Here is a 27,035-nt window from a genome sequence, read left to right on the forward strand (position 1 = left end):
TATATAAAAAATGATGAGCTCTTGTTCATACCGGGTTGCTATATTAATATACGTGTACGGTCATTCAGAAGTTAATAATATTCATTCTTTGTTCACATGCTATCAATTCGAATCCTGCCAGTTCCAAAACGGAGACATTGACCATTGCCAGTTCACAGCCAAGTCATCCAGAGCCCCAAAATCCGCGTTCTCAAAGGCTCCATTCGCAAGATTGCTCGCAGGACCGTCATTTATAAAGCCCGCTGTAGAAGCCGTAATATCCACATGGCTGCTTATATCCTTGCGCTTATCCCTACCGTTACTGTCATCTACGGATGTCTCCTGGGAATGACCAGTCTGGCCCCGTGTAAGAGCCCGCGCAGCAGCACTTTGTAAATCAGAGCATACACCCAGGATATAATCAACGTAAGTACCTGGCTCCCGGGACGATACATCGGAGAGAAAATCGACAGTCTCACGAACAGCGGAAAGATCTGCTTGGGCATGTTGGTGATTCCGGTATACCATTATATGTAGGGCTAGTGCCACTGAAGCTGTTGCGGGGAAGTAAAGCACGTTCCTGTTGACGCATTAGCTAGGGTCAATGGTTACTATAGGGGTAAAGACTTACCACTCATATGTAGATCCTAACAAGCAAATATAGCTCAGTAACTCGACAGCAGACCGTGCTGATTCAAGTGACTGCACAATAGTCGAATTAATCCCTTCTCCAGCACCTCGGCTTGTGGATATCTCAGTCTGGCCCCTGAGCATGCACACCTGGTGCAGGTTGGCGTAGCAGAAATGGTATGCAAAGTGTAACCGTAGGAGATGCTGTAGGAAGTAGTCGGGTGCGACAACAACGAATGCGCGCTGAGGCTGCATGGGAAGAGGAATTGAGTCCTTCCATTCCTGGAGCGCTCTTTCACAGGCTTTGACTTCGCCTATTATATTCACTCGAAATTGTCGATGCACGGCTACCGTGTAGAGGCTTCTATAGAGACGCCGTTGGACCAGAGCAAACTGCGCAAGGAGAAGGAAAAAGTTCATCTCAATCCCCTCGAGACAGATGATACCCTTTCTGTCATGAGGAACTTCAGCGGGTAAAGGTGTGTCATAATCCTCCAAATCTTGAATCGGCGGACGGCCAACTCGAAGGGAGATATCTGCATCTAAGATGAACGCAATCCAGTATGTCCTACGCCGTTGTTCGATTTGCGACGCCGTCAATCGTAAAGTGTTATTTCTGTGCAGCCCCATAGAATGCGACAAGCGCATCGCGGCAGCTGCAAGCATAAAGAGTGCTTGCGAATTTGGCGTGCCTTGGAAAAACAGAGCCAATCCTAGTATCCCCTGGACAGCTAGGAGGTCTGTATTGCGCATGAACAGCTCGACCACGGCATTCATTGCGTTGCGGACGTGTCCGAAGCATAATTGCCAGTTGTTGCTTGCGTCTGGAGATGCATGGGCTCTTTCTCTATACGAAAAGGCCAGGACGATGTTGAGCGACACCCACCACGAAGGGCTGTCGTCGGGGTTCCAGGAGAATTGTCTCTCGAGTAGGTTCTTGACGGATGACTCGTCAAATAGTGGGGTTGCTTGGTTGAAGGTTGCGAAAAATTCCTCTACCAGCTGAACTGCCGTTTGCTTGGATGGTAAAGGCTGGAAGATGCGCTGGTCGAACCCATCTTGTAACGTGCGAGGAATCCAGCTTGTCAGCTGCCATCGACTAGCATTCTGCTGTGTTGCTGTGCGCCATGCCGCTGTCCAGACCTTGCTTTCCTGTTCGTCAGCTTCACGAGCGGAAAAAGGTGCACAAAATCCGGAAGATGCTCCTAATTTGTGTCAGCTTTGGCAGCGGTCCTAAGATCCTGGCAAATTGAACCTACCGAAGAATCGCATTTTGCCATCATTAGACTCAACAACACTAGAGGCTTGATCAATTCCGTCGCCATCCGGACTAGAATCACCTTCTTCTAGCATCTGACCAAGTCCTTCACAGGTATTTCCTGTAGCATCATAACTATTACGTTCACGGCTAGTTATGGCGGTCGCAGCAGTACTTATTGAGGCCAGCTCCTGGGAATCTGCATTCTTTTGAGCTTCACGCCCCAAGCGGACCTGTTGCTGCAATTGCTGCTCCAAGCTCTTGACCCGGCGCTCTAGATCTTCGGTGTACGCTCTGCAAACAAGCTCGTTAGCTCTGACACCTTGAGAAATGAGCGGTAAGACATACGAGCTCGAGCGATTCGACTGCCTCACAGCGTCTTGGAAAGTACATGATAGGTTGAACGTATTACATGAAGAACAGATAGGCCGTTTCCCATCGCACTTTACTTTCTTCCGCCGGCATGTATTACATGCCTTAGTGTATTAAATTAGGTTAGGGGAATGAAACACCGGCGGATAGCAACACCCACCTTAGCACGGCGGACTGTTTTATCGGACTGTGTCCCCATGGCTTTTGTAGAGCGTTGCTAATCTCTTGCGATTGCTGGTATGTGGTCAGATTTAACAACCGGACGCTCCTCGGTTCGGTTCGGGCAAAAAAGAAGTTGTGGATCCGCGGTTCCGAAAATGGAAAATGGTCAATTTATTTCAATTCATTCCATCAATACAAAAGCAATTCTCCCTGATGTTCCTTCTAGGCCTGTTCATCACGAGGGATCGGCCGGCGACAGAACTTCTTCCAGTCAATATTCTCCCGGAGTGGCGGTTCGAACACCAGTTGCTACGCATAGAACTGGTGTGCTAGACGCACCGGTGCTTGTCCACCGAGACGCTCAAAAGCCGGTTAAAACACCCCCTTTGTCGAGCGAAAAGAGTAAATCTTAGCCGGACGCTCGTCAATCTCTCCCATCAGGATGTGCTCGTCGATCAGTTCTCGTGCGCGAATGGTGATTCTGGGGTTTTGATTGATGTATCGATTGAACTATTTAAAGGGCATTCTTCTCGTCTTCGGTCTGCTGGTTAATGGTGATACTCTTGACGACGATCCGGCTAAGGGGCTCGGGGTTTGAGGGCTGCCATTGGATTTCGGCGGCAGTCCAAATATCGGACACATTGAGCATGACGATCTCGGGAGTTGATTTTTGATGTTTGGGGCACTGGAAAGGGGGTACATATCTTGCTTATGCCATTGCTGTTGAGGAGCATTTGAAATATGTGGTTTGAGTCTAGTTTTCAGGTTCCACACAGGATGGAAAGCGCAGTTTGGGGCATTGTGGGTGTTCAGGTAAAGAATCTGGTCATGGAGAAATCAGCAATGAGTCCATTTGCACGGCCAATCTGGGAAGGAGCATGGATTCATGGTTTTGGGGCCGGGTATGAAAAAGAACCAAAAAGAAAAAAACGAGCCCCCTAATTCAACATCATTTTAGCATTCATTTCTTTCAAGCAACACTAAGAGGGCTGAGAGAATACTATGCTTTCCACCCCAATAGACGTGGGTGGTCTCATAGTACTCCTCAATGTAGTAGCAAAATGTCAGACAAATCGTCATGTCAGCACTCGACTGGTGCCAAAATTACTGCAATTACATGACAAGTCAGCTATACTCCAGGAACCGGATGAATAGAAGGGTCCTTACAACACGATGGAAGAATCGAAGGCCATCTCAGGCAGGAGTTCATTCTTGTAGTACTGTCTAACCTTACGGATTGCCAGGCGATGGTCGTGCGGGCGGTCGGCTACCTAGTCATTCAATACTTTGCCATATTCTTCACGAATCGAGCGCCAATCGCCATTCCTGGGGACTTCTGAGTTGGTGCTTTGACCTTCAAAATAATATGAATTTCTTTCTCGAAACGTAAATCGAATAAGGCAATTAATTCCTCATTTCCGAGCACTTGAGTGATCGGTCGATGATGATGGGTGGTGTTTACTACTTGCACATAGTAAGACATGATACTCAGTCTCTGGCACACAGCACATCCCTTATCTCTTCTTAAAGCTCTCCACCGCAGTCGTGTCAACGCCAATAGTAATGTACCCAATCATCCCCTTAGTGACATCCTCACCATCCACAGGCTCCACAGACACGACAGGATTGTATCCACCATCAAGACCCTGCGAGAAAACCGAGTCGACAGCGTTGGTAGTCCGATTGATTTCTGTGTGCGAGACGTAGGGTTCCAACGCCATGATCTTGCGCTCGAGTGCTTCATCGAAGTAGAGCTGGCCGGTGCTGATGGTGTCACCGTAGGCCATAGTGCCGTTTCCGCGGAGAGACCAGTCGGTGTGGACTTGGACGTGGATGTGGATGGCACGTTCGACGTAGAAGCCTAGTCAGGTTAGAAAACTCTTCAGTACTTGGAAAAGTATATAGGGGAGTACCAGGGAAGACGGTCTTCATCTCCATCATGCCGTTCTTGTCAGTCGGCCACATTCCACGCAAGAATGTGGTGTCGTCCGTGTGCAGATCTGTCGAGCCCATTGCATAGTCCGATACATTTAGCTGCTTCAACAGTGTCTCGAACGGCGTGTTCGGTGACAATCCCGTGAAGCTAGAGTAGCTTCCCGTGGCATTGCAGTGCCAGAAGTCAACCAAAACGCCCTCGAGCGGCTCGCAAGTTGCCATGTCGAGCACACCCACGTCCAACCACAAAGGAACACCAGGCTGGTCCTCGGTCATATCCTGACGCAAGGTCTGCGACTCCGGCCACCAGTACGGACCCTCTGTCACTTCAGGAGCGAGCACGCAGGTTTCGTTCTGGATGGTTTGATAGTGAGGCGCTTCCGTGGTGATTTGGAAGGTCGAGTTGCCGCTGCCGGAACGCTTGGCGAGGTTCCGCTTCCAGCGCTTCTCGTTGAACCGGGCTACCTTGTCAGAGCACCTTGAAGATAGGTCGGCGCGGCGGGCCACCTCTGCGCGGGGGATGCGAGCGTGAGGGCCGGGGTGGGCAATCGCCGCACAAGCGAGAGTCGCTGCTGTGAGGAGAGTGGAAAGCTGCATCGTGGGAGTGCTGTTGCTGCTGCTACTAGTAGACGAGAGAGGGGAGAATCAGGCAGCCCTTTTATAGACAATTCTCATCCTCCATGGTAGTAATCTGAGCCATCTCGTTCGTTGAAAACCTCCCATCATGAGGAGGGACTTGCGTAAACTGCTGCGGGTTTTTTGTGGGACTAGAAACATCCGAAAGGGCAAAATTGCGATCAGGCTCGGGGGAGGACTACAAGCCTCTTGGCCGGAGTAATGCATTTAAGCACTAGTGGCTCGGCATCCTACAAGTAGACCCAGAATGCCAATTCTTGAGGAGCGGAGAGGACCGAATAGAACGTTGAGGCATAAAGAGTATGAAACTTCGGAATGAGAGAGATATAGCTGGCCAATAGCAGAGATTGAGAGATATTCCTAACAGCCAGTCGTACCTGAAGATCCTGCAAGCCAAAGGCTCAACAAGCATAGACTGTTCCGTTGGTGTTGGCGATTGTACTGTCCCATCCTGGGGTTGCAAATCCCCGGACGGATGTCGGAACTCGGGAATTTTTGCTACCTCCGCTTACAAAGCATGGTAACTTTATGGTCCTTGAAGAATTGCCGATGTTTTACCATTTAATTCCTTTTTTGAGAATTGTACTCCGTACAAAAGATCACTTAGCTTTGTCCGCCATAGTCCCTCTTTTCAAATAGGAGATAAATGAGCGCTCAACCGAAAATTGAATGTTAAATGGCAACAATTCCAACCTGCTTTTGGTGCTATTCGGTTGCTCTGGCAGCAGATTAGACAGAAGCTTCTTGGTATTATGACCCTCGATATGTCGAGAAATCGGACGATCAACTGGATTTCTGAAAGAACGTACTTTTTTTCTTCGAGCTCACAGAGACGGATTCCCGGAAACGGAGCAGCGGGTTTTGGTAAAAGGATACCCTTTGAATGCATTTCCATCATGAGAGCGCCAAGTGACATCGAAATGCGCCTGAAGCAACCGATTTTGAAACGAGCGAAGAGATTATCCTTCGATGAAGTGAGTCGAACATATTTACAATTGCACTCTGCCGCTGTTTATTGACTGCATCTGATGAGCAGTACCAGTCAGTGTCTATAGATACAAATAACTGGTCAGGGTGTCCTACCGAGAATCCTTTCTGGAATCGGCAGACCCAGATTTGTGAACCAATCATTACTTTGCATCGTTGCGATAAAAGTTGCTTTTTGAAAAAGGTCATCGAGTCGGAACGACTATGAAATTCATAGCCACAGGAGTAAGTCTCGACAGTACGATCTGGGGAATTTTCCTCGTGAATTACTAATCGACATGTCCTTGAAGATGCTTAGTACCTCGGGGCATCCATAGAAGTCCGCCAGAGCAGCTACTTTGGCAAGTGTGTCGAGATCAAGCACGCGCGATACATCATGATACTGACAGTGGATGATTTTGAAGAAAAGTATGAGAGCATTGACATCCCAGCTATCCATTCTGATCTCCACCAATCCATCCTTGACAAACGTATAACATTCTTTCCATCCTCCAGTGAGTATCTTTTTGAATACAGGCGAGGCAAGCATCAAATGTTTTGCAGAGAATTGGATAGGTGCTCGTCTTCCTCTTTTTCGCTTTTGGTTTCTGTTTCGTGTGGTGAAAGGGCTCGCTGTCTTGCTCGTTATAGCTCCAGATTGCAAATGGGGCATTGGCACTTTGTAGTATTATGATTACCCGGCCGTCATTGTCAATGATGTGACTTTTATTGGCCTTTTCGTTCATCATGGACTGTAAGTGGTTGTGAAGACCGGTGTGATTGATGTGTAGGAGAGGGAGCGAAGAGTAGCGTGAGAATGAGGTCTGTCATGTGCTATAAAGGGCCATGTTTGTCTACAAACAGAGGCTGTTTAAATCCATAAGACTGTGCCCAAGCAATATTCACAGAGAATTTCACACTGTGAAATCTTGTTAGCCTATAGGAGTATCACTAATATTTTGCGATCTTCATGACAACATGACATGCTTTTGACTACCTTTTTTATTACCAAAACTTCGCTCTTTTGAAGAACCAATTAAGAGATGCAGAACATTGAATGCTCACAGCTAAGATCTGCGATTTTCGCGGGAGTTAATCCAAAAAAGGACCTGGAACGCTAGTATTGATGTCTGGGCGTTAAGTGCCCTGGTAGGTTGGCCTCTGCATCGGACTCAGCTTCGTCCAGTCTAACTTTTTGTGAAGGTACTCTATCTTGCAGCGAACGAACAAATATTCCCTGTACGAGTTGGGGTCTCACGGACGAGGAAGCTGACAAAGATCATTGGAATTCATTGGAATCGTATTAATCGCAGTTTAAACACTCATGCGCCGGTGCAAGAGAGCTTCCGAAATACCTGAAGAAAAAACTACCTGACATTGGTGCCCAGAATATTCAGCATTCTCCGTCGACGCTGGAGAAAGACCCTCAGAAGCGGATGCCAACTACCAAGCTACTCGAGCATCTCTTCTTGGTGAAAAATCCAGAATGAGGGAATTCTCTGGGTTTTAGCCGAGATCTGCTCACTGTATCTCTGTGGAAAGTATACCACTATGCATTGGTGTCTATGCTTGTGGCGTTTTTTCTCCTAAATATTTTTGGCTCTCTTTTCTTTGGTTTGAAGCTGAGGAGTCTGTGGAGAACTGGTTTCTTCAAACATCTAATATTCCTATGTGTTAGACTCATGGGATATCCTTATACGCCTAGGGAAGTTAAAGACACTGCCGTGCACTTTGAAGTAATGAATCTAGAACTTTAATCAACTCTACTTAGTCGCCTTCCTGGATTGAAGTATTACTAGATATGCGTCCTGGGAGGCTTCCTTTGATTACGATGCGCCCCATCTTCATCATTGCCCGAAGTTCTTCCCATCCTCTATTGCCAGTAATATTAGCTGGCAGGGAGTGTCGGCGGTCCAGATCGAAGACTAAATGGGAGGTGTGGCCACTGTGGTACGTCCCGCAGTGGTGATGAACTTCTTCAAGCGATGGATATCATAGCCGAATGAGAGCTTCGTTTTATACCTGACAGGGCCAGCTGCGGCGCTAAGGCTTTGTTTCGACTCTTTCCTCGCTTCGTCTCAGTAGGGCCCTGCTGTACAAAAGTAGAGCACCGTAGTGAACTGTCATTGATGAGGAACTGTGGAAAAATGCTGGATCGCTTGGCTTACTATGTCATGTGAAACATAAATACCTTGACAAGTATCCTAATTTTCGCGCTCCGTCATGTTATAATGGCACTGTCAGTTACTATTGCGCAACATACCCTGACAATTGTCACTCTCTGGTCAGCAAGATTAGTTACGACTTGAAGCTTTCATGCCCACTTTCAAATAAACATGTTAGAGATAATCTATGCCCGTCATGATAGAGAGTCGTATTATGGAGGACACGGCCAGCAGACAATATGCTGAAATGTCTTTATCTGTCTGCCTGCTGTCAAATCAATCGTATAAATAGGACTATCACGGCAAACAGCATGCCAGTGTAACTATTAGGGCTCCAGCTCATCTTGCCAACATAAAATATACATACGTTATGCATAATCCCTCGGCTTTTGCTGACATCACCCACACAAGTCACCTGGCATCCCAAAAACGCAACTCAAGAATCACGCACAATCACGTGTAAACCCAGCCCCACCAACCAATCACAAACAACCTCTCCATGACCCAAAACAGACCGTCCGCTCCGAGCCTCCGAGACCTCCGTCCGTGTATTGTATTATTCTTGTATCACGCACTAAGGAATCCTTTTGCGCACAACTCGGCCAGGTTACGTTTTTCAGCTAAAAGCGGTGACGCCGCCGGCTTCTTGGTCTCTCACACGTCCAGCCCTCTTATTTTACTTGTCTTTGTTCTTACTAACTCGGTTCTTCGAGAAGAAAAGTCGGGACGATCCACTCTCCCGGACCATGCAGCGGTCCGTCCCAGGGTCAACGTTGACTGCATACATGTAGGTAAGTAAATGAATAAAATAGAATAGAATCGAAAGGGTATGGATACCGGATGGAGATGGAGGGGAATGGCTATGGCATACCGCCATCGTGCAGGGTTCAATTAATATAACAATCTTTTTTGCACGGTGCTCTACAGAAGTATCCATGGTACTCTAGGCATGTCTTAAGCGCACAAAGTACTTAGTACCCACCGTTAACTCAGGAACCCTTCCGCGGCCCCGTTCCGCAAACTGAAAAACCAGTATTATCCCAGTTATGAATGAGTAATCCGTGACATAAGACCGAACCTGAATCCACCATGTCGACGACGATTCCGAGTCGGTGAGGCCCGGCTATTACTTATGCCTTGCCCTATGCCTGGCTGGCTCTGCTTTGGACCTAGGTTGGTTGGTGGATGTATTGACCGCTTTTTGTGCGTGTAGTTATGTATTTAAACTGGTACGGTATGTATGAGTGCTCGTACTGGTATTGGTGGTGTATGGTATGTAATGTATGATACACTAGTTATCCCTTTGTTTGTTTGGGGGTTTTAGTTCCCTTTTCGCGTGTCGCTAGGACGTGTTTTTCATTTTGATGGCTTACAATTGTAGTCGTTAGAAGCAGGCTATGATAACTATGATAACAATTGAACTCCACTGGGACTCTGGATAGAAGAACCATGGGACTTATCCGGGGTGACGGGTCTGTTCCATGGTTCTGTATATACAGACTGTACAAGCACACCGTAGAAATGCTCTGTACGCATGGAAGGAAGAGCACTCAAGTGGAATGCGAAGATCCGTTCTCGAATCTCGAATTGCGTGAAGAATCTGCATATTCGTGAATAAATCTTGAAACTACTAACCCGTATGGAAATACTCGTACACCCAATAATAAGACTCATCAACCTTGTTCTACGACCTACGGAACGGAATATTCAACCCAGCCCGGCTACTCAATCGGATCACTCCCTCGCCTCAATAGCCAGCCACTTTTACTTTACGTTCCCAGGCTTCCTTCCAGGAACAACAATCGCAAGCAGAGTCAAAGAACCCCGCTACCCCTCGTGATTGGCCCAGAAACATTCTCGAATGCGCGAGTGGGGTCTTATCTGCGACAATCCGTCCAAGAAAAAGCAATGAAAAGGGGGAGGGGCCGTACCTTTTGCTTTTGCGAATGACATGAGGAAGTGACTGGTAGAGTTGCCCATGGATCTATGACTGACTATCTATCTTATCCCTTGTCTGTGAGGGGCAGTCAGCAGCTTTTCATGAGTGCGTCTGTATACGGAGGGGCCGGTTTATGAGCGATAGACGAAAATCTTGTCGGATGTATTCATACTTCCCGGTTTTTGGTAGCGATGCTGCCTGTATGGAGGCGATAGCCCACATGCCCCTCAATGATTAAACTATTCTACTAGAATGCCTCCCCAAGAGTATGGAACGCCATATCAAACAGTCTAACACACGTTGATCGACGTTGGCAGCTCCATACAAGTCCTCATAATTCAGATATCCACTTGTTTAGTATGTATGCGCAGAGTAGAGTTCCTGGCTCAGATTAAAGAGAGTTCATTCCTGGGATTGAAGAAGCAAGGAGGAAATGGCAGGAACATGGTTCACGTTGCAGCCATGAGGTATTGTTTTGATGTTGTTTCAGTTGTTGTCCTTTGATTTTTCCATGTGTTCGATTCTGATTTACAGAATAGACGGCGCAGGTAGATTAATGGCCAGGTTATGATGTGCTTGTATGGTAGTTCATATGACCAGATAACAGAGACTTCGCATGTTGGTACAAGTCTCGTACGAGTCCGGAGTAGAGTGCACGGAACGGTGATATATATCCAACCAACACAATGCAAAATCCATACATACCCCGGAACAAATACCGTTGCAGTGGATATTCACAAAAAGGTCTAAAATAACAGATGGATTTCGACTAGTCCATGCAGCCTACGATACAAACACACTCGTCTACTCCGGATCCATTGAACATCACACCCGGGTACGGTAAAAGTACAATTACAACCACGGAGTCTCCGTACAGATACACCAATCAAAGGCAGAAGCCACATCGGTGTACACACTCAGGTACATGTGCAGAATGTTGGGAATGAGATGCATAAATCAGCGACACATATTCTCCTAATAGTCGATGATTTTGAGTGAAGCCCAGGGATAATGTCGGTGTATTGGGTTACCCAAGTAACTACCGTGTTAGACGGAATGGGGATGGGTCCACCGCACAGACTGTCTGCTCTTATCCGGTTTGTAGACTTACAGACTGGTAGACTAGTATTGTTAGAGTAAAGAGTTGTAGATATCTGAGCGTCAATATCTAGGAGATATAGAGAACAGATCGTTGTATACATCATCAACGTATAAGTACACCACGCTGTTGTGTACAAGTACAGACGTGTACTTCGTACCGCTCCATAAATAGCGGTACAAGTATCCCGTCAATGGGCAGCTGTGCAGCGCGCAGCAGCAGCTACATCATCCTGGACGAGATCACCCGCTAATCGAATTATTGATCGTGCGCGATGGTTATTCGCCGATGCAGTCCACTGAGCGCATGGAAAGAATACGTAAGATCGAGGGGCACCGGTCACGTCAATCTTAGTAAGCTCACTATTTGTACAGACACAGCTGAGCCTTGAAGATTGGTGCCGTGGCTATAAGAGACGATATATGATAGAAGAGAAAAAGGAAATAGACCAGTCACGTACTTATAATCACCAATAGAATATCACTTGCTTGTGTCCAAGTACTCCGTACAATATTATTATGAGCGATGTACTCATCTAATGAAGGGGAACTAACTCCATCAGGACTAGCGCATGGAAAGCCGGATCCGATGAGCCCTAACTTTGTTTGTTTGTCGTTTGCATTCTTACAATTAATCAACAAGAGGAGTACGGGAGACAGGGATACTACTTGTAGAATCCCTGCTACTGTATATTAATTGTACTTCTTACTCTCTATAGTCAGAATATTTGTACAAGTTTAGATACTCTGAGACTTGTACAAAGCATTCTACAAGTACAAAGTAAAAACACAGATAAGTACGGCCCCGCCGAACCAAGATTGTGGTTCTGTCAGATGACACGCTAGAAAACAGTACCATTGAGTAAACATACCCACCTGACGAGGGGCAACGAGGGGCGCGAGGGGCCGAGGGGTTATGTTTTACTGTTCACACCCGGGTGAATAGTCCCTCACATCCTTACATAGACAAAACTCAGGAAGAGAATCCGAGCATGTACACTGTACTTGTATATAATACATCAAGACGATACTCGTAAATACATACAATACCATACCTACTATCAACGCGACGATTGGCCGCGCATTCGTGGCGGTACCGCGTGTCGTGCGTGTTGGTGGTAATCTTGGCAGCCCCTCGTCGTACGGTAATGAGTGTAACCGAGGAGGACTCCACACCCGCCTCACTTGTTCGCGACCGCCCCGATCATCGTCGCCCGAGGGACTCTTATCGCCACTGTCCATACAGTATGCCCACGCACGCTGCCCACTTCCTCTCCCCCTCCAGGAATCATCTCCCACTTTTTTTTTCCCTCTTCCTTTTTTTTTTTTTCCCTTCTCTCGTTTTATCCCATAAGCCCCCCTTCTTTTCCTTTTTCCTTCTTCTTTCCTTCTCTATTTCTTTTCTCTTTTCTCCGACCTCTGAAATACCACCTCTCTTCCCTCTTCTTCCGTCTCATCCCCCTCTTCTCCCCTCCTCATCTCGTCTTTTCTCCTCTTCAACCACCGCAGCACATCCCGCCGCAATATTCCTATTTCCCCCTCTCCCCGCGGCTTCACGAAGGATACCCCTCAATACCCTACGATAGAATATTTTCTTTCCTGTTTCTACTATTATACTGTTACTATTATCTCTGTCCGCCTGTGGCTGGACTCTTTCTACTCCCCTTTGGATTCAACCTCCTAGATAATACTACTACTGCTGTTGTGCCTCCCCCGCTCCCAAGGAATGATCAGACTCCCTTCCGAACTTCTGTCGTCTTCTCGTCTCCAGAACCGGTCTGAACTTACTGAGGGAACAATATCGCACCTTCCTTTGCAGTTCTGCCTACAGTTCACGCAATAACTGGTATTGTCCGCTATCGAAATGGCACCCAACGCTGCTCCGGCATCCAACTCGCCGGCAAAAAAGACCTCCGCACCAGAGAAGAAATACAAGTGCCAATTTTGCAATCGCGCATTCAGCAGAAGTGAACATCGCAGCAGACATGAACGTTCTCGTAAGTGCTTTTTTATACTGCCCCCGTTGACCCAAGCTAACAGTTCCAAAGACACAAAAGAAAGACCCTTCAAGTGTATGAAATGTCGCAGTACTTTCGTCCGTCGCGATCTCCTCCTCCGTCATGACCGTACTGTTCACGCCAAAGATGGTGGGGTCCCTTTGGTGGCTGAAGGGCGCAGGCGTGGTGGGAATAGTAACGCCGGGGTTCAGAAGTCCTCCCCTGCTCCGGCCGCTCCTTCCAAGGCCAACATCACCATCGACCCAACCACCCTGGAACAGCTTGAGGCAAGCAGCGATGGTATGGTCGACCTTGAAACTGCAGCCATGTTGATGACAGATTTCCAACATAAGGCCGCAGCTGCCGCAACGGGCCAGACCACCACACCTACCGCCGCGACCGCGGGCGTTTCCAACAACAATAACAACAACAGCACTGCTGCTGCCCAAGATCGTGCGGAATCCGACCGTTCGTTTTCACCGGGTCGCGGTTCGATACTCGATAACCCCGTGTCGTATCTGTCGGGCAACGCGACGCTACCGCAAATGCCCTGGGATTCCCTCGATGTCAAGCATCCCACATCGTCCATGGCTTCCAGCTACGCGACCACCGACGCGATCGCAGACTCGCACCAGCCCTTGCCTTCCATGATTGACCGTCCCATGTCGCACATGAGCGGCGACATGCTCGGACCATCGCTCATGAACACCTTGCCTGTGTCGGGTAATTCGACTCCGAACGCGCTGTCGCCGTTTCCTTCCATGACTGGTCCCATCAGCCCTGTCAACTATCGCAAGTCCCCTGGTCCCAGCCAAATGTTGACGCTGCCCAAGGCCCCACAGGTCGCCAACGATATCGAGCGTAACATGTTGGTCGAACGGATACGAAACGCTGACTCCCTCGGCGCATTGCCGAGCGCATTCCAGCTGCCGACGACGGCTGCGCTGAACAAGTACCTCTCCACTTACTTCAACCTGTACCACGCACACCTGCCCTTCCTGCACCAAGAGTCGTTCAAGCCCACGTCTACCTCGCCACCGCTCCTGCTTGCTGTGCTTTCCATCGGTGCGTTGTACGCATTTGAGCGTGAGGAGGCTTTCATGATGCACGTGGGATCGAAGATGCTGGTCACTCAATTTTTGCAGCACAAGGACAACTTTGACTCGCGGAAATGCCCTCTCTGGGCCATGCAGAGTACCCTCCTCAACATGGTTTTCGAGAGCTGGAGTGGTGATCCCAAGGGTCTTGAATGGACTTGCTCCATCAAGAGTCTGCTGGCAAACATGGTTTCGGGTAACCGCTATCAACTCAAGGTGCGCTGCGATGCGCGGGAAGGAGTTCCGCCCACACGCGACGAGTGGATCGATGACGAGTCGTGCCGTCGGACATACTACGCAGTTTACATCTTCTTCGGCATGCTCACGCTGACCTACAACCACACTCCAGCGATGAGCTTCGATGAGTTCGACACCATGGAACTGCCTTCGTCGGAATCGCTTTGGAACTGGGAGGGCGGTGATGGTGAGGCCTGGCGCCGCAACTTGGCTGCTAGCCCATCGCTCACTGTTCGCGAGGCCCACGACTGCCTCTTCCAGGGCGAGCAAACGCGCTACAGTGCCTTTGCGACTCGCGTGTTGATCAACGCCCTGTTCTTGCAGGTCTGGAACCACAAGAGGAGCTTCGAGGCTCTCCAGGACGTGGTCACCGAGTTCAAACTTCGCTTGGCCTTGGAGACATGGGAAAGCTCTCTGGACGTGTGTGAACCTGAGACCGTCGTCGTGCCTCTCAGCACCCCGCACAACTGCCATCCCTTGATCTTCAACTCGATGGCTGTCTACCGCAACACCCGCGCCCGTTTGGAAGTCGACTTGAAGTCGATCCAAGAAGCCATGCGCTACCACTCGTCCTACGAAGTTGCTGCCGCCATGACTGTGGCGCGTGACAAGGTTAAGCGGGGACAGGAGATGAACAAGGTCATCCAGTCGTGCTTCGAATGTATCGAGATCGCCGCGGTCCAGGGCATCAACTGGGTGGCCAAGACGTCTGCGACCAACTGGAGTGTCGAGCATCCGCTGTGTGGATTGGATCTGATGGTCATCCTAAGTCTCTGGCTCTACCGCCTGGAACATGACGAAGAGCCAGCGACCGAGGAGGAGTTGGCCCTGTACAACAAAGTGCGCAACCTGTTTGACAATGAAGCCGTGGACTCCTTTGGTAAACTCAGCTCTACTGTGGCCCGTGTATGGGGTAACATCCTTGACGGTGTCGTAGTCTGGGGGTAAGTCTTCCATTCATATTCCTGTATATCCATTGGATGCTAACGAGAACAGGATCACAAAGCTCATGGGCGAGTCGTTCAAACTGCATTCGCAAGCCTTGGTTGGCTACGAGGACTCTTTGCGCATTGCCAAGGATCAACCAATCCACCCGATGCCGGCCAAGACGTTGGCCAGCGTTGGCACTGCCTATTAGTGCCCTTTTTTTTTTTTTTTCTTCACTCGTTTCATGCATTTGGTCGTTGATGGATTTGGATTCAGGGTAGGAAGCATTGGCATGTGGCGTACAGACGCCATCTGCTGATATTCCTGCATTTGCAACGGTTTACTGCTTTCTGCTTTGCTTGAGTTTCTATTTTGCAAGAACTCACAGGAGTCCGGTGTGGTCATTTTCTGTTTTTCTTGGGCACGTTCACCCCCAAAGCAACAACTCGACACCCGGCTGGTCCTGTGTGGTCTTTCCCCTAGCACTTGACGGAGTTCCGTTGCTTTTTCTTCGTTTTCGTTGACATTTACGCCCACTTAATTTCTAGTGCTTTCCTTTATCTGCGCGCATCAGCATGTTTGTTTGTGTTTTTTCTTGCTTGTCGACTTTGTTTGATTGATACCTTTTGTTTTTCATTGTACATTTCTACATCTTCATTTCTTCCCATGCATTTTTTTCACTCTTCAAGTCACTCCCTTATACCACTTTAACTTACAACTTTTGGACCATTTGGATTATTTAATGTGTTTTTGTCCTGGCTGTTATGTGTTTATGCAGTCCCCGCAATGTGTTATGTTTTGTCTAGTGTTATGTTATGCTTGTGCTTTTGGATTTGATTTGATTGATTTAAAGTGATTTGGCTCGATTCGATTCTTGATAATGTTTATGTTTATTTATTTTTTTTTCTTTTGATGCATGTTGTAGTACCTTGTACTATAAGTAAGTAATTGCAACAATGAAAATATTCGCGGGGATACTCAGGTTCCATCATTTAAAGCACTCGTATACCGAGCGGAGTATGTATGGGTACTAGACACTACGTATTACTACTTTACAGGTTGCAGATACTGAAGCTATACAAACGCTATACAAACTAGCACATCGGGGTATCAAACCCCCTCGTCCAAAGCAAACTCCCCATGATAACAATCAACAACCCCAGCCCAACACCAACACTAACCGTCCCATAAAAATACGCATGCCTCCGTTTACTCAGCCCATTCAACTCAGCAACCCAAGTACTAATCGTCGTCAACGACCCGCAAAACCCATCCATAACCCCTTGCAACACCTGACAACTAACAACCACCGAAGCACTAATCCCACCAACATGCTGCAGATCATAGCACATGCCCAATATGCCCGTGCCAAGGATATTCGCCGCAAACGTGCCCAGCGGGAAACTGGGAAGTTTGGCGTTTAGAAATAGCGAGAGATAGAGCCGGAGGAGACAGCCTAGCGGCGCGAAAACGATCGCGAAGATTGCAGCTCCGCGCCAGGTCTCGGTTCCCGGGCTGTGACGGTCTGGAGGCCAGATGGCCATGAAGACCGCGCCGAGCCAACATCCCCAGCCAAGTACCACGATAACAGGGTCCAGAATCCGTCGTGTAAATCGGAATGGAAGGACAGGCATGAGCCGGTCACACGTAAGCGCTAGATGCGCACCCGCGACCAGCGCAGCGAGGGATAGCGATACGGTGATGAGGAGGATCGCGACGAGCGCCATGAAGCTGTACCCCCCATTTCTCGAAACAGGACCCGAAAACGAATCACGGGAGGGGTCTGGAAGATCATTTGCGAGCGCGAGGAAAACATCCCTGATAAACGAGGAGAAAGAGGTAAAACAGCCACAGAAACCGGTTGTCAGGCCGATGTAAAGCGGGATAGTCTTCTTAGTCGCTTTGTGCGCTTTCAGTCGTTCATGCTCGGTTATCGTCTCTCGGTTCTCGCCCCATTCTTCGCGGAAGAGATTCTTGTCTTCTAGAAAGAAGCCCATGAGTAGCGAGCCGCTTGCGTTCGCCCATAGTACGCCCGTGACAATTGGTGCGCCCGTGTAGAACGTTAGGGATTGGAGGCCAAGGCGGGCGAGGGTGCCGAAGATGGCAAAGAAGACTAGATAGGAGAGGGTGTAGAGGTGGGTGGAGGGATGTTTGGAGAGGGGTTGGACTGTTTCTTTGGTCTTGGGTTGAAGTTCGAGTTCGGGTTCGGGGGGTTGGGAGGTGCGTTGGTGAGGTTCGGGTTCGATTGGAGGGGGCGCGGTGGATTCGGAGAGGGGGATTTCGGACTCTTCTTTATGGTCGTGGTCGCGGTCGTGGTCGTGGGATGTCATGTTGCCGGTGGACTTGTATCCTGTAGCCCTGTATAAACATGAGGAGTTGGAGAAAGAATTCAAGATTGATATGATTAGTCAGACAGGCAATCGGGCGGTTCCGAAGATATCTGATAAGATACGGTGTAAATAGATAGGGAGGGGTTAAATAGACCATTGATAGAGAATACAGAGTAATGCTGAATATCCTGGTGCTTGTACAGTCCAGCATAGCTGGACAGCCGTAGTAAGCTGTAGACAAGGGATGCTGCACGTGGTCGTATAAAACCCCTCTCTCCCCATCTGCAAGCTGTGTCCAACCTCACCTACAACTCACCATCACCACTTATCACCCCCTCTATAGATCATCCCAATTTTATCGATATACTGTCAAAATGACAATCCACATTTCCAGCCATCCTTGTCTCCAGACAAAGCTCTCTCAGCTACGCTCCCATACCACCACCACCCGCGAAACCCGCGAGCTCGTCACCGAGATCTCCACCATCTTGGGCGTTGAAGCTCTAGCCAGCTTATCTGCGGTTCCGGGGAAGAAAGTGAGTCTACTTGATTTGATCTCAATGAAGATGCTAATCGAACAGGACAAAACACCCCTAGGAATCGAATATGAAACCCGCGAAATCCCCACCAACCTGGCCATCGTCCCGATCCTCAGGTCGGGATTGGGCATGACCGATGGTATCCCCTCCCCTTTCTACTAAGCTTACTTGTCTACATCCAGGGACTAACATGGCACAGCACTCACCTCCCTCCTCCCCACCCCAGTCCCAATCTACCACCTCGGCCTCTTCCGCGAACGCTCCACTCTCCAACCCGTCGAATACTACAACAATCTCCCCTACCACCGCCACACCTCCACCACAACCCCGACCCCAACAGCTACCAACATCGCCGCCGCCGAAACCGCCATTCTGCTCGACCCGGTCATCGCCACGGGCGCCACCGCCGAAGCGGCCATCCATCTACTGCGGGAGTGGGGCGTGAAGCAGGTGATTATGATTAGCGTGCTTGCGTCCGAGGAGGGGGTAAAGAGAGTGCAGGAGAGCTGGGATGGGGGTGTTGAGGTTTGGGTTGCGGGCGTTGATGTTAAGTGTGATGAGAGGGGGATGATTGTGCCTGGGTTGGGGGATATTGGGGATCGGTTGTTTGTTGCTGTTGGGAAGTGAGCGTGCGACGTGATGGTTGATAGGTTAGGTTGGTATGAATGATGAGTGACATAAGATATGATTTGCTAGCTTGTTCTACCGGTCTTCTGTTGTTTGAATGTTCCTGTTTGTTTGACGGGGTTTGTAGTCTGCATTATACTTTTATTCTTCATTGTGACTATCTGAGCATGTAGTTATGAGTGGGAGAACACAAATGAGAAAAATTTGCCAAATTTACCATAAGAATGCGCATACCCACGGAGATTTATGCTCACTCGTCCGCTTTTTCTTGGGCTGAGGTTGTTTCAACGTCCTCGAGGAACATCCCAACCTTGCCGTAGTCGTAGTGGCCCTCCAAATTATCCCACTCAGCAATGTTCTGTCTCTTGCCGGTCCGGAATGGCTGTCTCGTTATGTAGTTCCCAAGGGAGCGAGAGGCCTTTATGAGGAATTAGCTTTGTAGGAAGGGAAGTCTGGAAAGTTGAGGGTGCGTGCTCACCAGGGAGAGTCCATACCGAATGGGATAGTAAGCATCTTCTTCCTTGCTCGCGGCGAGCTATGCCTGATTATACGTCTGAAGAAGAAACGCCCTGGACTTAGATCTATCAACCAGAGTCTTGTCGATGCCTTGACCGTGTTAAAAGCCGGCCATGTAGATATTAACATCCAGTTGCTCCCAGATGGGGCACAGAACACGAGTAATTTGCTCCGCGTATCTTGTCCATATTCATTCGTCAGCGTCAGGTTGAAGTTCCTGGGTGGAATGCTTAATGGCTTGACCCTATCCATCACGGTCTCTTCGAATCTTTCCCAATGTTCCACCTGCGAGGGCGGGAGTTGGTGCAGGGAGTCACTCAGCCAGTGCGTGTATCTTCTTTGCCTTATACGAAGGCACGGCAACGGAGACTACATTTGGCTTCTCAGGTTATAGAAGGTGCGATGCTTAGGGCCCTTGGGAGGAGACAACATCTTGCTGTTACTCCTCAATGTGCAGACGCAAGTGAGAATGCAATTTGAGCGAACGGAGAAAAAATTGTGACGGTTGTGCTGGTAGAAAACAAAAAGCCCTAGTTAGTAAACAAAGAGTAATACCTCAGGCATTCATCAGGCAAAACGAAATTCACTTCTCTCACCTTTCACATCGTCTCCTCTACATTATCTCCTAGTTCACTCTTCTACTCTCTTCACATACAAATATTGTATCCGTCATAATCTGGGCCTCTGTCTTTACTGGTCGAGGCCGCATTATCAAAGGTAGACCTGTCATGATTGAGGAGCACCTCACGGATGGCCAACGACTAGTCTTAGCTTTGGCCCATTACGACGACAAGTAGGAGCCTATCCTGCTCAAGATTCGTTATGAGTGAGTCCTGACTATACAGTAGTCATGACTCCTGCCTACTGACATATCCACTCGACTAGTCTGCGACGGAGTATTTCGGCCTAGGCGACCTAAAAAAAAAAAAAAAAAGGCAGGCAGAAATAAATACCTTAAAGAAATTAGGCTGGTTGAGGAGGTTGAGGAAATTGTACATGGCCCGAAATACATTGCCCACGCCAGTCAGCGTGCAGGCCTGACTTTCCCTTATCCCAATGGCAATATTCATCATATTATCATGTCGCGCGTGCCAGGAGATGATCTCTATTACATTTATAAGGACCTCACTGGTAAGCAGCTGGACAGCATTCGATAGCAGCTGGCTTACATACTGGAGTATGTCTTTCTTTGCTCTTTGTTGGAGACGACGACTACAGTTCTGCTAATCTTCGCTTTCTTATTAAATAACAGGCATATGAGATAGCGACAGTTTGCCCCTGATCGAACATCACCCCAGCTTCCTACGATATGATGAGGAAGCCAACAAATTGCAAGTCTTCTTTCTAACCCAACATAACTCTCATTCTGTTTTGATACTAATAGATATTCAACTTTAGATATATTATAGACTGCTCCTTCATGACCTTCGTTGACCCCGACCACAAATGGTCTCGCATTATTGACAAGGATAGTATAGATGTTCGTTCTTTCGGCATCTGGGACATTGAAGCCTCGTCAGCTCAAACAAAGGGCGACGTGGCAAGGTATCACAAAATCGGGGCGCAACTGAGCTGGGGCGAGGTGCTAGTGCACCACCACAAGGCGCGAAGTGATAGAATTGGCATACGGTCAGGAATTAACGCGCTGGAAACTGCAGTATGCCCTGGGGAAATAAATATGCATGATGATAAACCAAATCTCCAGTGATGCTATTTACGGGAAATGCTTCTCGCTGGTGATTGACCAAGGAATTTTGTATCGGGTCATTCTCCATCCCTCTATTTGGGCTCTTTTTAATGATGTTTCCCGGGAATAGTATAATAATAATGATGTGTTCTATGACAGCTACATATAGACCTGAACGTGTAAGATGAGCAAAAAATTCTTCCCAACCATTGAAAAAAAAAAAAAAAAACTTTCCAACGCCACCATGGTTGACACTCTGGAACATTTCTGAGTAGAAGTAATTGATCCCTCGATACACAACAGGCATTGGGGCCCTTGAAGCATGCGCATGAAGCCAACCAGGACTGCTGGAAAAAAAAGACAAGATAATCCGCATACATCAATATCGGCGCAAGCTGTCCGAGGCTTGCTTTTATTTAGCGATAGCTCATAAAGTTTGAGAGGCAGCAACATCTGTTCCCCTCTGCCTCGCCATGAAAGACCAAAATCCCTTGTCATGGTTGCTTGCCATTGTCGAAATCACGAAGATGCACTGGCATAACGAAGGGTACTGGGCACTTTTCCAACTTGAAAATCATCGAATGCGATCAACGCAGCCCGTTGGAGCTTATACCGGACTTGTGCAATGTACCACTTGGTCGCTTGTGGGTCTTCTGAAGTTTACAGCTCCCTATTATTGCTGAAATATCAGGCTGGTGCCAGTAGTTTCCTCTTTGGCCGTGTGCCATGCTCGAGCCTTGAAGTCTTTATAGCGGCCCTTAATCATGAAGATCCCAGCAACCAAACAGAAATGGGTGAATACAGCAAGCATTTCTCCGGGCTTGCCATTTTTCCACTTCGACATGAAGAACTCATTGGACTTTTGGCCTTCTTCCTCTTTAGGTATAGAGTCCTTGCCTCTCCGGAGGGATCTGCCAGGGCTTTATGTATGCGATCTATCCAACCGGTACACATCGTCGCCAACAATCCGACTATCACCGCATGGATAAAAAGGGTCTGGCAAGAGCAAGCGAAGTTGATTTCCCTTCGGTTGCCTTCTTTGCGATTTATTGGTTGCATGAAGCATAATTTGTGATATGTGCTTCCTACGCTGACACTTAGCATAATCCAAGTCATTGACTACATATTTAGAGATTGTTGAGTATGAACCATCTGATGATCTGCGCATGACTGAGGGATAGTAATGGATATGGTTTGATGGTATGGGCTATGGTGATTGGCCAGATCAGTATATCCTCCTGCGCTTTGGTCGTCTGTGATCGTCATGTAGATGCGTTGTTAATCAAGCCGAAAAGAAGTATCACGAAAAAAAAAAAAAAAGAGTATAAAGCCTCAAGCCTGAATTAATATTAAATACATCAAGAAATCAAATAACATGAATCACCTGAACTCAAACACACAAGATCCACAAGAAATGCAAAAGTGTAAGAGGTGTATATAAGAAGTAGAAGAAGAAAGGTGCAAAAGGCGCTCAAGGTATAATCATGTACACGTAGCAGTCGAGTTCACTCTCGGTGCTGGGTATGTCGAAGTCGAAGTCAAAGTTGAGTCGATGACGATGCAGAAGAAGAAAAAGGTCAGGTAATAAAAAAAATAATATACCACAATAAAGCGTCGCGAGGCAGATTCGATGCCTCAAGAATCGAAAGGTATCAATGCGCTTTCGCAGAAATGGCGAAGAGAATCGGATCGAAAATCTTAAGAGTGCTCAAATAACGATGAAAATGCAGGGCAAGTCGGGCAATCGACCCGTCCATGGCCTGCATCAAGCCGCCATGGACATGCATAGCCATGGATTAGAACCAGCGTTATCCCAACATGACTGCTGCAAGAGCCGTACACGTCAACCCAATGGCCATTCCGATCCAGGGTGACTGGCCCAGTGTTCCTTCACTCCGTGCCTGCAGCGACTTGGTCGTTGTTGTTTCCCCCAGGTCAAATGCATCTGTGGGTTGTGCGGCGGCGATGTCGACACCGGCTTCTTGCACTGATTCTGGTGATTGTTGGTATTGGTACTGGTGTTGTTGGAGCTCGGGTAATGGCGCGGGAGGAGTAATGTTTGGTACTGAGGGGGAGGGTTGGACTGCAGAAGGTTGTTGTGTTGCGAGGGCCGCGGTGGGCGCGAGGCAGAGGAGGACGGTGGAAGGTTTCATCTTGTCGAAATGCGATAACGGCAGATAGAGGCGATAAGGAAAAATCGTCCGTTGCAGGGAATTGGAAGGACGACTGGTGTTGTTATTTGGACGCGCTGGCTGTGCAGCGGACTGTAGCGACGTTGTCCGGGGTGAACCTCCGTACAGAAGAAGGTTCAGGAGGCAGCACGTTTATACGAGAGGCAGTGTAGCGCAGATGTAATGCAATGCGACAAGCCACGAGTCCACGACAGCAACACAGAAATAAACGACAGCAACCAGTAACACCAAGCAAAAAACGCAAAAGCAACAGCCAAGAAACAAGAGTGACGGAAGAAAAGAAACGAAGAAGACAGGAAGAAGAGGAAGAAGGGCCCGCGAAAAAGCGAAACGACGAGGAAAAACCCCGTACCGTGTCCACTGGTGAACAACCCGAGTTTCCTATTGGACGACACCGGTCTTGGCGCAGTATTTGACAGGCCAGAAGCGCATGGACTAAGCCGTTTTAGGCCAGAGACTAGCGTACCCACACAAGCCCCTGAGTGGGCTTTCATTGTATTTGCTGAATGCTGATTGGGTGAAATGTGCCGTGTCAGGGACTCGTGGCTGCGAGCCAAAGCTTATCCGGTGGCTGGACCCAATCAGAGACGGCTCATCGACCCTCGGTGCTTCCCTTTAGGGAAAATGCCCAGGGCATTTTCTTACTGAACCCGGTATTTTGTGGCTGATGATGTAACTTCTGAAAACCTGCATAAAATATGGCTGATCCGATGGTGATTGGTGGAATTAATAAGGCTGGTTGTTATGAGAGTTTCGAATCGATGCTATATATAGCTGATCGGCTGGCACAAGCACATACAGCGGTTCATCGACAGGTACCGTACCACGTACTACTACTAGTATGCCAGTATGTATGTAGAGCACGAACTACTTCCTGTACAAGTATGCGGTATACAAGTCCAACATTCTGAAACCGCGTCACCAACAGGTGACATATCAGGTCGCTGCTTCTCCGCACATACATTGGCATTCGTAACCATGCAACGTCCAACCACCTCATTTCCATATTTACGCTATTCTCTGTACAATCATGCCATCATAGTATCTTCGCCCAATCCGGTGTCACCGTAAACTTCCCACTCAACTGCCCCATCGCCCAAACTCTCTTCTCCTCCTCTTCCGACGCCTTGATGTCTTCCGCTGTCATCCCCGCCTGAGTCGGCGGCGTCGACAAGATAAGCGCCTCCTGCAAGAAGTCTACGTCTGTTGCTTTGTCCAGCTCAAAGCTTATTCCGCCCCAGTCCAATGTGACTTTGCCCGATGCATGGACGTTGAGTTTGCCCACACGGCCGGCGGGGAGTTGTTGGTCGTTGGCGGTGGCGAGTTTGCGGGGTTGGGTGGTGTCGTCGGTGATGATTTCGGGGTCGTTGGTGTCTTCGTGTTTGACGGTGGGTTCGGTTGGTTGTGGTTCTGGGTTCGTGGTGGTGGTGGGTTCGGTGCGTGCTTCGCCTTCACCATCGGTGGTGGCAGAGGGGATAACCAGATTAGGCGTCATAGGAGGGAATTGCATGAGGAATAACTGGCCGGAGAGTTTATCGTCAATCTCCTCTTCCTCTGGCTTCTCTTCCTCGCCCTCTTTTTCTTCCGCCGCCGTCTCAGGCTTATCTCCTTCACCCTCCACAGTGGTAGGTTCTCCCGGTTGAGGCTCCTTCTCCTTGAGCGGTTTGGGCTCCGTGATCAGCAGATCCTTGATCGCCACTAGATCCTGCTCGTGGCGCTCGTATTCCTCAATATCCTCTTTAGTCCGTAGCAAACTCTTCGCATCTTTGGTGGGTGCCGGCGCTGGTGCCGGTGCCGGTGTCGCCTCTTTGCTCGTCGGTTCCTTGCTCAAGTTCCGTCGTACCTTGACCTTTTGCGCCGGGAGGAATTCATCATCCGCGTCCGTAGCTGTGTCATCTGCCGCGGCGGTAGGGACATCCTTCATAACCTGGTCGCCGTCGTCCGTAGGCTCCTCCTTCACGCGCACTTCTTCCACCTGGTCCTCCTGGGGCACAAATAAGGCATCGTCATCCTTGGCTTTCGCCTGAGCCTGCTCCCGTAGCTCTGCCGATTTACTCGAGCTAGACTCCATGTTCACACTGACAACCCGCTCCGCATGCTCATGTCTCTCCACCCGAATCGGCCGCAGCCCCCTCTCATCAACATCTGCATCCGCCATCGTCATCTTCCCCTTCCCCTTCTTCGGCTCATCATCAGCAACAAACCCCTCCTCATCACTATCAAGGTTGATCTGGTCAATATCCACCAGAATCCCGGAATCACTCTCATCAGACGACACATCCCGACTAGCCGCCGCACTCCCCATATCAATAACAGACCTCGTCCGACTCCGATGCCCCATCGACGACGCCCGCGAATCTCCCCTCCCCCCATCACCCCCAAACCGTCCTCCCCTACCCCTTCTCCCCCCACCCCCGGTTCCAGCTCCCAACGGCCCCCCAACCCCCGCACCACCAACACCACCGCCTCGTCCGCGCCCAAACGGTCCCCCGCGCGAACCGCCCCGTCCGCGCTGAATAGCAGCAGCTTCCTTAAGTCTCTCGCGGTGGCGCTCTGCTTCGAGTTTCTCAATCGCCTCGCGCTCTTCTTTGCTTCGACGGCCGACGGCGCGCGGCTTGTACTTTAATGTTGGTTTCGCGGGCTCGCCCGGCACGCCGCTGGGTCCGGGCGTTGCGGAGGAGCGGGCGGCGGGGGCTATGCTGCCTGTCGGGGTGCGTTTGTTGAGGGTTTGGAGGCGTTGGACGGGTGCGCGAGTTTGTGCTGCGCCGGCGGTTGTTCTGCCTGCGGGGGTCGGTCGTGAGGCATTGGGTGCGGATGGGTTTGCGTTTCCGGTTTGTGGGCGCGATGAGGAGGATGCACTTGCTGCCCCTCTGCGGGGTGCAGCTTTTGGTGGCATGGTGTTATGGTGTGATGTGGTGGTGGTGTGGTGATATTCGGTGCTCGTTTGAGAGAAAAAAAAAAGTTATGACTGCATCGGTCAGATTGCGGAATCACCCCTATCCCGTGAGGCTATTCTGACGACGTCTGTCAGAGATTCAGGTATTTAAAGAGAAGGGGATATTGAAATTCAGAACAAAAAAAAGAAAAAAAAAATCTCGGACAACGTCGCTGCAAAGACCGTCGACTCATATTTTCTTTTTCTCTGGATCCGGCGGATAAAAGAGGCGCAAACGCGCGTGTACGGCGGAAAATGCAACTGCGGGGCAATTAGGCTAAGCCTGATTTGGTACAACATACAAGAGCAAAGAGTGCAAATCTGGATAAAAGTTGTGTTAAGAGATGAATAAAAGTTATGCTTTTATGTAATGTTCTAGGCACAAATACAAAGAATCACTAGTCGATGAGGTTCTTAGTAAATTAGAAAATGCACAAACTTCAATCATATGTCAATATATATTTCCTACTTGCTGTCGCTACCTCACTCGAGCTATAGTATAAGAGTTCATCACTGGGCAGTGAAATATAAAACAGGAAGAAATTGGATTGCAATGTAAAAAGGGGGAACACAGACATGGGCTAAGCGCATTTTCATCAAGAGTGCATGTATGTATGGGGAGAGGATCGAGTGTGGAGGGTAGACAGCAGAAGTAAACAGTAGATAGGAGTAACATCTCAAACGCCAAAAGAGAAAATCAGATAAACAACCCGCTCAATTCGATCGCTAGAGTAAACGATGAATAAGTAAACTCAAATGCGCAATGGGACGAGGACTGCTGGATGCGATACGTGGATGGAGGAAAGGAGTG

General features: G+C 48.9%; 7 protein-coding genes across 7 annotated transcripts; 2 read left to right on the forward strand and 5 right to left on the reverse strand.

Moving 5' to 3' along the window:
- Positions 1-102: 102 nt before the first annotated feature.
- ACHE_60380A (fungal specific transcription factor domain-containing protein) lies at positions 103-1,962 on the reverse strand (the record flags this gene model as incomplete). Its single annotated transcript, XM_043281548.1, has 3 exons — positions 103-559; positions 611-1,814; positions 1,869-1,962. 3 exons carry the CDS (start codon positions 1,960-1,962, stop codon positions 103-105), a joined length of 1,755 nt encoding a protein of 584 aa, XP_043139016.1.
- Positions 1,963-3,915: 1,953 nt separating this feature from the next.
- Positions 3,916-4,933, reverse strand: ACHE_60381A (intradiol ring-cleavage dioxygenase; the record flags this gene model as incomplete). The annotated part of the gene is made up of 2 exons (XM_043281549.1): positions 3,916-4,262; positions 4,315-4,933. The coding sequence occupies 2 exons, from the start codon at positions 4,931-4,933 to the stop codon at positions 3,916-3,918; spliced, it is 966 nt and encodes a 321-aa protein (XP_043139017.1).
- An 8,071-nt stretch (positions 4,934-13,004) lies between these two features.
- On the forward strand, positions 13,005-15,609 carry ACHE_60382S (C2H2-type zinc finger protein; the record flags this gene model as incomplete). The annotated part of the gene is made up of 3 exons (XM_043281550.1): positions 13,005-13,137; positions 13,189-15,415; positions 15,468-15,609. The coding sequence occupies 3 exons, from the start codon at positions 13,005-13,007 to the stop codon at positions 15,607-15,609; spliced, it is 2,502 nt and encodes an 833-aa protein (XP_043139018.1).
- An 883-nt stretch (positions 15,610-16,492) lies between these two features.
- On the reverse strand, positions 16,493-17,728 carry ACHE_60383A (FluC/FEX family fluoride channel; the record flags this gene model as incomplete). Its single annotated transcript, XM_043281551.1, has 1 exon — positions 16,493-17,728. One exon carries the CDS (start codon positions 17,726-17,728, stop codon positions 16,493-16,495), a length of 1,236 nt encoding a protein of 411 aa, XP_043139019.1.
- A 374-nt stretch (positions 17,729-18,102) lies between these two features.
- Positions 18,103-18,894, forward strand: ACHE_60384S (uracil phosphoribosyltransferase; the record flags this gene model as incomplete). Its single annotated transcript, XM_043281552.1, has 2 exons — positions 18,103-18,406; positions 18,467-18,894. The coding sequence occupies 2 exons, from the start codon at positions 18,103-18,105 to the stop codon at positions 18,892-18,894; spliced, it is 732 nt and encodes a 243-aa protein (XP_043139020.1).
- Positions 18,895-22,905: 4,011 nt separating this feature from the next.
- Positions 22,906-23,250, reverse strand: ACHE_60385A (uncharacterized protein; the record flags this gene model as incomplete). The annotated part of the gene is made up of 1 exon (XM_043281554.1): positions 22,906-23,250. One exon carries the CDS (start codon positions 23,248-23,250, stop codon positions 22,906-22,908), a length of 345 nt encoding a protein of 114 aa, XP_043139021.1.
- Positions 23,251-24,325: 1,075 nt separating this feature from the next.
- On the reverse strand, positions 24,326-26,185 carry ACHE_60386A (putative DNA-directed RNA polymerase III RPC4; the record flags this gene model as incomplete). The annotated part of the gene is made up of 1 exon (XM_043281555.1): positions 24,326-26,185. The coding sequence occupies one exon, from the start codon at positions 26,183-26,185 to the stop codon at positions 24,326-24,328; it is 1,860 nt and encodes a 619-aa protein (XP_043139022.1).
- Positions 26,186-27,035: the final 850 nt, after the last annotated feature.

The sequence above is a fragment of the Aspergillus chevalieri genome, chromosome 6 (assembly GCF_016861735.1).
Source record: "Aspergillus chevalieri M1 DNA, chromosome 6, nearly complete sequence".
Classification (NCBI taxonomy): Eukaryota; Fungi; Ascomycota; class Eurotiomycetes; order Eurotiales; family Aspergillaceae; genus Aspergillus; species Aspergillus chevalieri.